Here is a 12,699-nt window from a genome sequence, read left to right as displayed (position 1 = left end):
GGCCGGAAAGGAAAAAAACACACGGTTTCATGGTGCTCTAGCAAAGATGCCAGTGGACTGTTACAAAAGCAGCAGAACAGCGACCTGCTTTTCGAGAACACATCCTGTTTGCATACATCCTGTAGGCAGAAGGAAGCATTCAAAGTCCAGTACTCAACAGTAGCGCGCGCTGTGCTCACTGCACGCGCGTCATATGTTTATGCGGATTCTGCTGTCTGTAATTTCTCACTGCCAGTACTTGCTAATGAAGACGAACAAGCTGTCTGGCAGTCTGAAGTACACTGAGATTCATAAATGTATTGGCTAATGAGAAAAAAAGGGCTATAATTGGGGAGCTGAGCATAGACTGATCAACACACACAGGTTGCTCAACCAAAGTAAAAAGACAGAAAAGAGACTCTCAGAGAATGTGAGCAGCAGTCTCGCTCTTCAGAGTCCCAGCTGAACATGGCCCGGACCAGGCAGTAATTTCGTGAGCTGGCTGGCGCTTCAAGCCCAAACCTGAAAACAGCTATTATAAACTAAACATGGGCTTCAGTGTTGTCTTAGGAACGTTTACTTGTGTCCTATTTTGGTCTCAGTATGTAAAGAAAGAAACTGGATGATTGCAGGCAAGCCTAGGCACTCTGATCCCTACAGTAAGTCTGTTTCTTAAGAATTCAAAATCTAGGGGAAATCCTCTCCTAAAATTGTACATTTCACATTTTAACATTATGAACAGAGAAAAGGATTCAGCTAGCTCTGGATTTAACTCCTTAGAGAATCAATGTTAGAACGACAGAGAAGTCCAGACTTGGTCTCCAAAGCTAAGCCATTTGCCCAACTGTTGCCTCTGGAGTCTTTTTTTGTTTTGCTTTTTTAATTTTTGGTGGGAAAGGGAGTGAAGTTGGTATTTAAAGGTGCGCCGTGCCTTCAGATGTAGCAGTTTTCCCAGCTTCCCACAGGAAGCTCCAGGGGTGGATTTCACAGAGGTACTGGGGTAGCGGGAAAAACGTCCAGGTTGCAGGGAGGTGGGAAGAGGGGAAGATCTGGATATTGACCACCTGCTGCTGAGACCTGGGTGGCACTGGGTAATTTACCTCCTAAATAGGCTAATCTGAAAAAATGATGATGTCCAAGATTATATCTAGTTTCTTTCAGCTCTAAGATTCTATGCCAGTGAATACAATCAGCTTAAGGAAGGACGAGAGAAAAGAAATTGCCATGATATAAAATAAATATCATGACATTTACTTGTCAGATAGAAACAAAAATAAAAATACTAATAACACTGACAATTATAATTTATTGTGTACTTGCCATGGGGGTAGATATTGCTCTAAGTCCTTAAAATGCACTGACATGTTAAACTCCATGACATAGGTCCTACGTACAATCCTCCCATTTTCCAGAAGAGGAGACTGAGGCTCAGAGAGGTTCTGGAAAGCCAAGGTTTGACCCATACATACTGCCTTTTGTCAAACATATATGACTCATGATAGAACACACTGTTCAGAATGTAATTGCTGTATTTCAGAAGCCATTACATTTCTCAAAGAAGGCAGTAGTGCTGCCAGATTGAAACAGCCAAGCCACGAAGTGCTAGCTTTTCCCTTGGAAAGAATGAAGTGCTACATTATTTTTGGTATCCTTTCACAGACCAGTAACGACGTGGTTATTTCTGTCGAGTACTTTCGAGACTCGATGTCCCTACTGGGGAGCGGTTGGAAGAACCGGTTTTGCAGCAGACTGCTGCATGTGGGTCAGGAAAGGATTCTGGTCCCAACTAGCACGGGTCTCACGTTCTCGCAGCAAGCACAGTAGCTTAATTGTGCCGGTAGTAGCGTCACTGGTCCGCTTCTGAGTACCTTGTACCTGAAGTGGAAGAAGTGCCGCCCTCGGTAAGGATTTTGCAAACGTTTATTAACTGGAGCTCAGGGATAATCGTGCAGGTGACGGACTTCTTTCCACTACTTTCCTCTCCTCTTCCACAACTCCCCTGGGTCATGTGGAGGTACTTGGTGGGCGCTGAATAAATACTTCTTTAAAAAGCCATCTTTTGCATACTTAAAACCTTTCTAAAATATCCATTAATATATATTAAGGGGTTAGTTTAAACTATTCTTTTCTTATTATCTATAGAATATTTTAACTTAAAATAAGTTTTAAAAAGCTAAAATGCAATTAAAATTCCTTGCCAGATCTTACAGCTGGAATGTGGTATACCTACCTCTTGGAACCAGGTGCATGCCCACTTGGCAGACTTCAGCACAGCTGAAGTTTTTTTTGTTTTTTTTAAAAAATATATTTTATTGATTTTTTACAGACAGGAGGGGAGAGGGATAGAGATTTAGAAACATCGATGAGAGAGAAACATCGATCAGCTGCCTCATGCATGCCCCCTACTGGGGATGTGCCCGCAACCAAGGTACATGCCCTTGACCGGAATCGAACCTGGGATTCTTGAGTCCCCAGGCCGAGGCCCTATCCGCTGAGCCAAACCGGTTAGGGCAGCACAGCTGAAGTTTTAAAAAGAACCAGGTGGACAGCTCTTTGCTTCCCGCCATACACCCAGCACAGTCACCGGGTCACCCAGGAGGTGGAGCCTCTGAAGGCCCGGGGAGCCTTTCCCGAGCAGCCACCTCCACGTCCACTGCAGGGCCTGGGCACTCGGCTCCTCTGCACACAGAGCCTTTCTCTTCGCTCTTTCTCTCCCTCAACCCCGATTTGCCTTCTTTCCCCAGCCTTTGCACTTGCTCCTCCGCTGCACAGAATCTTCGATTTGACCGAGAGCCATCATAATTAAGCACCCGGATTTCCTAGGTGGACAGCTGACGCTAACGTCATGGCCTCAGTGTGTCTCCAGCTCCTTGCTTTCGTCCTGGCCTTCTGTGGGGTCTCTGGAGTGCTGGCTGCCACCCTGCTGCCCAACTGGATGGTGACGATGGACACGGGCTCCAACGTCATCACGGCCATCGTCCAGCTCCAAGGGCTGTGGATGGACTGCACGTGCTACAGCACCGGCATGTTCAGCTGCACCTTCAAGTTCTCCGTTCTGACCCTCCCCACCCACGTGCAGGCTGCGCGCGCCACCATGATCCTGGCCTGCGTCCTGGCTGTTTCGGGGATCTGCACTTCCACGGTGGGGATGCAATGCATTCGCTTAGGAGGGGACAGAGAAAGCAAGAGCCACGCTTCCCTTGCTGGAGGCCTCTGCCTCATGTCTGCGGGGATCTCTGGTTTAATACCCACAGTGTGGTACACAAAGGAGATCGTCGCCAACTTTCTGGATCTGACAGTTCCAGAAAGCAACAAGCATGAGCCTGGAGGAGCCGTCTACATCGGATTCATCGCGGCCTTGCTGCTGTTGATCTCTGGCACGATTTTCTGCCTGAAAAAGGACCCAGAGGCGTGGCTCCCGCCACCCAAGCAGCAGCACACCCCCACTGCCAAGCCGGAGGGCAGCTCAGCTTACAACCTGAAGGACTATGTGTAAAGCAATGTGTAATCCACATGGAATTTTAGATGCCTGCTGGGACTTTTGTCTTTATTTTAGATATTTATATATACATATATATATACACACACACACACCAGGATTATGCTTAACTTTCTCCACAAAGATTTTAAATACTTTAAAATTGGCAAGGTTATTTAAAATGCCAACAAACTCTCATGTACAACTATACCTGTTTTTTAAGATTGTTCTTCACCTGTTTTCATGGGTTATCTAAAACTTTATAATTAGAAGAGAGACTGATTATATTAATAAGGCAATTAATTGATAGCTTTTCTTCCTTTTTAAGATAACCTGTTGATACATTTTCTGAATTGGTACTTAACTGGGTTTTATAGAAGAATTAAATTGCCAAGCGTGAGAAGCACCTGGCCTGGTGTGAATCCAGGGACAGTCTGCGTTTACTGTCTGGGTGGCGACTCACAGGAACTTGCTTCTGTTTCCCAGTGGCACGGCACAGCGGCACATTAGGGACAGAAGAGCTGTCCACCTCTTTCAGACGTCACCCAACCAGCCACCCCAACTCTCCATCTATTGGGAACTCCCTGTCCCTTTTTTCATTTTAGAAAAGTATCTACATACATCTGTGAGAACCGACAAGGTGACATTCAAAGACGAGGCGGAACTAAAGGAAGAACACTGGGAAAGACCACCACAGCAAAGCAAAACCAGACCAAACTCCACCCTCTGGGGCTTCGGACAGTAAGTAAAGTGAGTGATGACAGTAGTTTGTCTGAACAGGCTCCAGAAGGCCCTTGCCTGCTGCAGCTAGAGGCTTCTCCAGATGAAGTCATCCAGCCACAACTCACCCCATCTCCTCTACTCTCTCACTGGTTAGTATTTGGATGACAAAGGCTATTTTTAAGTTGTTATTTCATTCTCAAGCTTGACCCACATTAATAAAAACATCGTTGTTCTCTCATCGTTGAGCTGCTTCAATGAGTTAATGCAATGCGCAAGTAATTTTTAAAGTATAAGGAATGCTTTTAAAAGTATAAGTTAAATTATCTTGAGTATTTCAAATATTTTAACAAGAAAATAAAAACTGAATTTTTGATATGCAAAAAAAAACATTGCAATGGTTGTTCCTTAATAACTTGTTAATTCAAGCTCAGTCACTGCTCACAAGATAATGGTAAATGGGGAAAAAGAACATTTCTTCGCATATAAATAATTCAGGGATGGGAAGAATACCTTTCATGTGAGTAAAAAATGTTCATTTGTTCATACAGAAGTAGAGACTAAAATATTTTATGCCTATTTTACTCGGTAGATCATCATTCTCTTCAACAATGTCATCAGCTATTAATGGAACAGATCAATGAAAAGGCACTCCTTATGTATGGATTAGAAAGGTAATCACTGAAACAGAAGTTTAAATGACTTTAAAGTATGCGTTCCTTCTGAATGGTCAACATATTTTCTAAACAAATGTTTTAAAAATAATCCTAATAAAAAGAATATTTTAATGCAGATTAATGGGATAGGATTGCTTTGACAACTATATGGTTCTTTCATTTTGCTTAATGGCTTTATGTGCAGTCTACATATCCAATAGTCCTATAGTAAAAGTTTACTTTATATTCTATATAGTAAAGAGCTCATATGCTAACTAGACCAAACAACAGAACGACTGTCTGGATGACCTTCCGGACAACTGTCCGGACAACCTCCTGGATGAAGCTGGGGCTGTGAGGGCCGGCCGAGGCTGTGAGGGGCTGCAAGGGCCTGTCGAGGCTGCAAGGGCCGGCCAAAGCTATGAGGGCAGAGCCCCTTGCACGAATTTCGTGCATTGGGCCTCTAGTAGTCTATATAAGTGTATAAATACTTCAAAAATAATTTCTATTTATTTTTGGAATATTTTCTTCCTAAATACATACAGGAGTGTTTTGAACTCTCATAAAATAAGCCTTTTCTTGCAAGTAATATTACCACACTAAGGTCTCTCCAAAAAGTGGAAAAAACATTCACGGTAAGTAAGGTTGATGTAACTTTAGCTAGTATTCTCTAATAGAAATCACACAAAAATACTGATTTCTTTTTTTGAGGATTGGATGACCATATACCTTACCTTCCACTGAAATAATTTAAAGTGTAAAAAAGGATAACAATAATAATACCACCATGACCAGGGCAACATGGATAAAAGTGGGCATTTGGTCATTCTAAATAAGGGGAGAGAAACTGGAGTGAAAATTGTGATTTCGATTCACATTGTGGTTTTTATGGTTCTGATTCAGGAGAGGTAAAGGAAAACTTCTGGCACAGTTTGCACATAAGATGAGATCCTAGAGATCATTTCCTCTGACACATCCTCAGAAGAGCAATGGATACAATTTAAATCCTAGTTCTGGTATAGTATGGAAATCAACAGAAACTCACTTCCGGTTTGGGAACAAACGCCCGGCCTGGAATTGTGAAGACGTGCTGAACGCGGCAGAGGTACTGGGCCATCACAGACAGGCGACTGCGCTGCTTGCTCCCCGTATTGGCTGCAAGTCTCTAGGAAAGACAAAACGGAACTTAAGCAAATAACTAACCCAGTTTGATCATAATCAAAATATAAACACTAACAGAAAATGTAACTAACTCAAAGGACCCGTGAACTATGCTCAACCACATAGCACATTAGGAACATGCACAGTAAAGCTACAGTGAGATAAAATTCCATATCCACAAAATGAACAAAATTTAAATGACACAAAAGAGAACCCGGGCGAATTTAGTGCTGGCGAGTATCTGGAGCAACAGGAACTCTCACACTGCCTGTGGGAGGGAAACTGGTAAGCACTTTGGACCATAATTCGATAATATGCATATTAAAGCTGAAGTCAAGTCAACCCCCACGATCCTTTAGGTTTACTGTTAGGACTTTATCCTAGAGAACAGTTTATACAGTTACACAGGAGGTGTGTGTAAGAATGAATGTTCACTGCAGCATTATAGGTAATAGTAAAAAAAGTGGAAAGACAAAGGGCCATCGCAGGTGACTGTGCAAGTACATTGTGGTAATTTCGACAACAGTAAACTATTAAATAACAGTTAAAATGAACAGCAACGATTACCAAGATAGCTCCCAAAATAGAGTAAAAAATAATTAACTGAAGAAAATATGTATATAAAAACTTTAAAAGATTACTTCTGAGTGTGTGTGTGTGTGTGTGTGTGTGTGTGTGTATCTGCAGTGCAAGAAAAAAACATGCACAGGAATGATGAATAGAAATTTTAACAAAGTATAACTCATGAAAGGAAAAGAAAGGAAATAGAAGAAGGCTCTAAACATATCTACATTATTTCTTAGAAAAAAAAATAGGGAAAATGGTGATATGTTATGACTGGACAAAGCTGAGTCTTGGGAAAAAAATATTAGGCACAGGTGGCTCAGCTGTTGAAGCGTCGTCCTGTGCACCGAAGGGCTGGGGGTTCGAGTCCCAGTCAGGGCACATACCTAGACTGGATTCGATCTCCAGTTGAGGCGTGTTTGGGAGGCAAGTGATCAATGTTTGTCTCTCACATCGATGCTTCTCTCTCTTTCCCTCCTTCCTCTCTCTAAAATTAATCAATAAAAACATGTCTTCGGGTGAGGCTTAAAAAAAAAATAGGTATACTTCTCTTTCAAAAATGCATCCTGCTTCTCTGGGCTCTGAGAGCTCACTAAACCAGTGATGGCAAACCTATGACACGCGTGTCAGAGGTGACACGCGAACTCATTTTTTGGGTTGATTTTTCTTTGTTAAATGGCATTTAAATACATAAAATAAATATCAAAAATATAAACCTTTGTTTTACTATGGTTGCAAATATCAAAAAATTTCTGTATGTGACACGGCACCAGAGTTAAGTTAGGGTTTTTCAAAATGTTGACACGCCGAGCTCAAAAGGTTCGCCATCACTGCCCAGCCATGCTACAGCTCTCCTGAGACACGGGTCACATAACGGGGTCCTGGGGCAGGGGGCGAGGGCGGGAGCCTCACTGGGGAACAACAGTGCTTGTAGAGTTGTGTTCACTGCGGGGCTTTCCCTTTCCTGCTTCACTGTCACGTGCCGACTCTAACAGCCCCTTTTACTTCGCCGCTTCTAACCTGCTGTGCGCATGAAAACCGCACAATTTGGCTTGTAAGATATTTTGCCTTAAGCAAGAATAAAAAATAGGTTTCAATCTGAGATGCTGAGAAAACTTCCTATGGGCTAAATTAACTGTAGGCTTTGTAGCATCTGTTTTGTTATTCAGAAGCCACTCCTCATCTCATCCCTTTTTATTTTAAAATTTCTGGCTCTTGTCTGTATTTAGACAGTTGAGATTACTGGGAAGTTGAGTTTATGGCAAGTGATGACATGCTACAGTATATCTGACAAAATAAACTCTTCCTGACTAAAATGTGAAACCAGAAAGTATACATATATTCTCAGCCAATATAAAAAACTATAGAGACAAAAATGGAAGTACAGATTTAAGTCAAAAAGTAAGCTCAAATGGTCAAAAAAAAGAGCGAGCTTAATTTTACCTCTGGTAAAAAATTCATTGAAAATACACTGTGCAAACTGGCACAATTCAAAGCAGTGGTATAAAACTAAAATCTACCATGAACATAATCACCAAATTAGAATATACGTAAGCCCAAAGAAATGCCCAGACTTTAAAAAGTATTATTTCATCCTGGATTTTCCTCCAATTTGTCACTTTACATCTGAAATGTATGTTTCCACAGATGAATTCAGAGATTTAAAAGTCACTTTAACCAAAAAGCAACCAGTGAGGCACAGAGGGGAAGCTAACTGGATATGGAGACACATTTGAGTGCCGTGTGTCCTCTCCTGCCAGGGGAGGGGCTGTCCTGACCCATAACGTGACCCACCCAACCTTTGCAGCCAATGCAGCCGTGGTGTGGAGACGAAACCTTCGGAACCACGTGGCTCAATTTAGAAGAAAGCAGCATACGTACAGGAAAAATTCAAGGCACTGACCAAAGAGCTCGGCAAAGGGCTTCATTAAAAGCTAGCGTAAGAGTTAAATGGTCAGTCAACTGCTGGAACACGATTTGGTATTTCTGTGGTGTATATATTATAGGTAAAGCTATGAAAATCCAAACTCCATTAGAAGACAGATGATTGCAACAGCAAAAGGCCAGGAAATCAAACCAGCTAATTTTTCACTAAAAGGAAATACCTAACCTTTGAGCTTTTAAAAGCATTCTGAGTCTAAGAAAAAAAAAAGGGTCAAAGAATTCACAAGGACAGTATTATTTTTTTCCCTTATTCATTTAAAAAAATTTTAAGTACAAGGAGAAAAAATTGGCTTATACTTGAGAAGTGAAACTACCACACACCGGGGACAGAGAGAACGACGTAATTAATGAAGAGGTGACTCCCTCCTGCTGCGGATGTGACCATTAACTAGCCAGGGTCCCCTGGAGATGGGAGGAGATGAAGAGGCTGATGCTGGACCCGGAAGGAAAGGATCAGAGGTCCAGCCACGTGGAAAAGTTGAACATCATGACTTCAGCAGGAAACAGGTGACCTGTGTTCAAGTTCAGCTTTCCCTGTAATGGGCTCATGACCTTTCAGAAAACATTAAATTGCTTGGAGCTTCGGTTTCATCATCTATAAAACGAGGTTAGGTGAGATTTGTTAAGGTATCATTTATTGCTACAGAGTCTGATTCTATTTTACGAGCTGTAGCTTTATAGTGTCTAAATGTCCCTTAATGTGTGTGGGCTGAATTCATACATTCAGACCTTGCAGTCTTAAAGAGAAAGAAGAGGACATGCTCATTTGTTTTGTAACTCACCAAATCAAGCCAAGCAAATGTTTAAAAGTGCTTTCTGGGGTAAAATTCAAATTTTCAAAATACAAATTTGTCAAGAGCAAAGAGAGGGCATATAAGAAAATGATGCTATTATATTCTCCCACTGATACTCTGACTTGCAAAATGTCAAAATCAGTCAGAGGACCAGCGTTGCCCGTACTTCTAAAGCATTTCTTAAATTACAGACTCACTATAAAGGTTTTTCAATATTCATACTAAAATTTAACCAAAATCAACTTTCTTTGTTAAAAAAATAATTGCATATGAAGTTGGAGCAGCACTATTATTAATAACCACAACTGACACTGAGTCACTGAAAACATCACTCCACCTCTTAGGCCTCTGTTCCTTTGCTCTTTCTCCCCAAAGAATTAAAGTACATGGTATTTTGCATCTCAATTGTGTTATTCAAGAGCAAAAATACCATAATAATCATGTCAGCTGAGAAAAAATATCCAAGGACAAATCCAAAGGTTGAGAAAACCAACACAGAAAACTATTAGCATGGCCTCAATTCAAACCAACCAACAGAAGAGACTTAACAGCTTTAAGAGCAGGAAGTGATGAAGACCTTAGGAAGTGGGGACGTCACCTTGGAGCTCCTAACAGACACACAAAGGTCTTATGTACATCTTTGTGATGGATTTTACGGCCAAATACTCTAAGGCAAAGTCTCTCAGTCTCGGCCATTCACGGGGAGGAGGAACACACAGAGCCCAGAGATCTCCGTGACATGAGCAGACAGAGGCTGGAGATCCGGGGACACACACAGGGTGGAGACTGGGAGAGAGAGAGGAAGGGAGTGAGGGAGAGCTCCTGAGATAATGCTCTTCAAGTCTTAGGCTGAGCACAGATCTGTGAGAGCTTGAGGGTAACTAACTCCTCAAGGTGGGAGGCTGGAGAAAACACCATCGGAAAGCAGGACTAAAGGAATTCACAAAGCACTGGAAATAGTTTGCATCCCCAACAGCTGAAGAGGAGAGGCCTTGAATCCGCAGGGCACTGGGCAGATTTCTCAGAAAGGTCCTGACTTAGTAGTGGGACTTAGTTAGCCTCAGATTAATGGCTGCTGTGTGGTGAATTTGAAGGCACAGCAATTGGAATTAATTTTTTACATATGGTAAATTACTAATATTTTTCCTAAGAGTTAACCAAATACACATGCATTTGCTAAGTTATATCACTCTCTGCTGATGTATAATCTGATTGTTATCCTATACTAAGCTGCCTGATTCTGGGCCCTCTAACCTCGCCTTGGTCTGTCTCATGCTGGTGCTTTGATTATGATGATTATCAGAGTCTCACAGACATTGTGACACTCCACAGGCAAGTCTCGCAGCACTCTTCTTTTCCAAAACGTCCTACCCATTCTTATAGGTCAATTTCTCCACGTGATCCCTGGAACTTAACTACGTTTTGAGATGTTATATAAACAACAATATATTTCTAAATATTTTTTACTTCTCTTTTCAATAATGATATATTTTATTTGCTTCAATCTCTACTGTATTTAGTGTCTTGTTTATTCATCACTAATTCAATCCTAAAGTCTCCCCAATGTTCATTATATGCAAACATGATAGATACTTTATGAAATTTCTGATCTGCTGTGATGTGGACTGAAGATTCCCTCCTCTCTAGTATTGGACCTTCCGTCCCTAGATTTCACACCACCTTTCTTCTGTGGCTCCAATCAGACCAGTGCTTACACAGGCTTCTGTCATTATGCCACAGGTTAAAGGTCAGTGAGGGCGACTTTTCAGTAAACGGTGCTAGGTTCACTGGGCTCATAGGATAACAGAACTAAAATTACTTTCTACTTCAACCATCCACAACAATCAACCCCAAAGCTTCTAGAAGATAACACAGACAAATATCTTCATGACTTCAGGCTATAAAATAATTTCTTCAACAAGACACAAACAGCACTAACCATAAATTTAAAGTTATGAATGTCAGTCCTTCAAGACACTGTAAAAAGAAAGTAACATGCCACAGCGAAGAAGATCTGCAACACATTTAACTAATAAAGGACTAGTAAGGGGAATATGTTAGAACTCCTCCAAATCAATGAGAAAAAGACAAGCAACCCGACAGAAAACTCAGTAAAAGGCATGTACTTCACAAAAAAGAGCTTACCCAGAAGGCCAATAAACATGTAAAAATCATTAAAAACCAGCAAAGACAGAATAAACCACAATGACACACCATTCCCCCAGATGAACCAAAAAAGTTCCAATTAGGCAAAAGCATGTACTGGCAAGGATATAGAGCAAATGAACCAGTGGGAATACAAACAGGCTCAGTGACTTTTGAGAACAATTTAGCATTATCTAGCAAGAGTGAGAATTTGCAGACCTTCCAAATCCAGCATTTCCATGTGCTATGTGCTCTGCCTGACATATATATATATATATATATATATATATATATATATATATATATATATATATATGGATGTTCATGACAGTTTTGCTCGTAATGACAAAATACTGAAACTATACAGGGTCTCCAAACAGGAGAATGGAAAGGTAAATTACGACACAGTCATAGTACTATATATAATACTAGAAGCCCGTTGCATGAAGATTCGTGCAATAGGCCTTCCTTCCCCTGGCTGCCGGCACTGGGTTTCCTCCGGTACCGAGGACCCAGGCCTTTGGTCCGGCCACAGTGGAGAAGCCAAGCCTCTTCAGTCTTCACTCCGGCTGGAGCCTTCCGTCTTCGCTCCATGCCTGCGTATGCAAATTAACCACCATCTTTGTTTGGTTAATTTGCATACTCATCTGATTGGCTGGTGGCGTAGCAGAGTGACACCAATTTGCATGTTTCTCTTTTATTAGTGTAGATACTATATAACAGTAATATGAATGAATCAGGGTAAAGAGGATACATGGGATAAACTTGCAGAGAATAATAAGTCCCAAATCCGCAGTATTGACTACCTTTGCAGTAGGTGAAAGATTGGAGGTAAAGTCAGAATGAGGCATCCAAGAGAGTGTCAAAGATGTTGGCAACTTCATTACTAAGCTGACATGGGCAATGGGGACTCAGGTGTTCTTTTTGTTAAGCCATACATATACATGAAATACTCTTTTGTATTTATATGTCAGAAGACAGCTTTTTAAAAATATGGACAGTCTGCAGATCCCCTCACCTACCTTGTAGGTTTACTTTCTAGAGGGTGAACTTGGAACACAACTGCTGTGGGAATGCAGGCATGGCCAAGGCGGGGGGTTAAGTGAAAGTCTACATACTGAGTTGTGAGCCACTGACCCTCTTCCCTTTCTCAGCTCCACATTGATTATAACCTTCTTCAGCTGTCATCCTATTCAGGTCAGCAAATCAGTGATAACACATCACATGCCAACCCCTATGTGTTAGTGCATCACCGCAT

General features: G+C 41.6%; 2 protein-coding genes across 3 annotated transcripts in view; one reads left to right on the top strand and one right to left on the bottom strand.

The window, feature by feature from the left end:
• Positions 1 to 12,699, bottom strand: part of TFB1M (transcription factor B1, mitochondrial) — a 38,443-nt gene that overhangs the window by 9,463 nt on the left and 16,281 nt on the right. Inside the window, exons 5-6 of one of the 2 annotated variants that reach the window (XM_059699990.1) lie at positions 5,879 to 5,998; positions 1,610 to 1,854 (exon numbers count right to left, since the gene is read on the bottom strand). In XM_059699990.1, coding sequence (XP_059555973.1) covers positions 1,690 to 1,854; positions 5,879 to 5,998 — 285 coding nt within the window. In that variant the 3' untranslated portion in view covers positions 1,610 to 1,689. Of the gene's footprint in view, positions 1 to 1,609; positions 1,855 to 5,878; positions 5,999 to 12,699 lie in introns of those variants that run through there. The other variant, XM_059699989.1, reaches the window with a different exon arrangement.
• CLDN20 (claudin 20) lies at positions 2,550 to 4,659 on the top strand. Its single transcript, XM_059699967.1, has one exon. It carries the CDS (start codon positions 2,825 to 2,827, stop codon positions 3,473 to 3,475), a length of 651 nt encoding a protein of 216 aa, XP_059555950.1. The 5' UTR covers positions 2,550 to 2,824; the 3' UTR covers positions 3,476 to 4,659.

This window comes from Myotis daubentonii, chromosome 6 (assembly GCF_963259705.1).
Source record: "Myotis daubentonii chromosome 6, mMyoDau2.1, whole genome shotgun sequence".
Taxonomy (NCBI): Eukaryota; Metazoa; Chordata; class Mammalia; order Chiroptera; family Vespertilionidae; genus Myotis; species Myotis daubentonii.
Note: the sequence above shows the minus strand (reverse complement) of the source record. Positions and strands in the feature narration are given on the sequence as shown.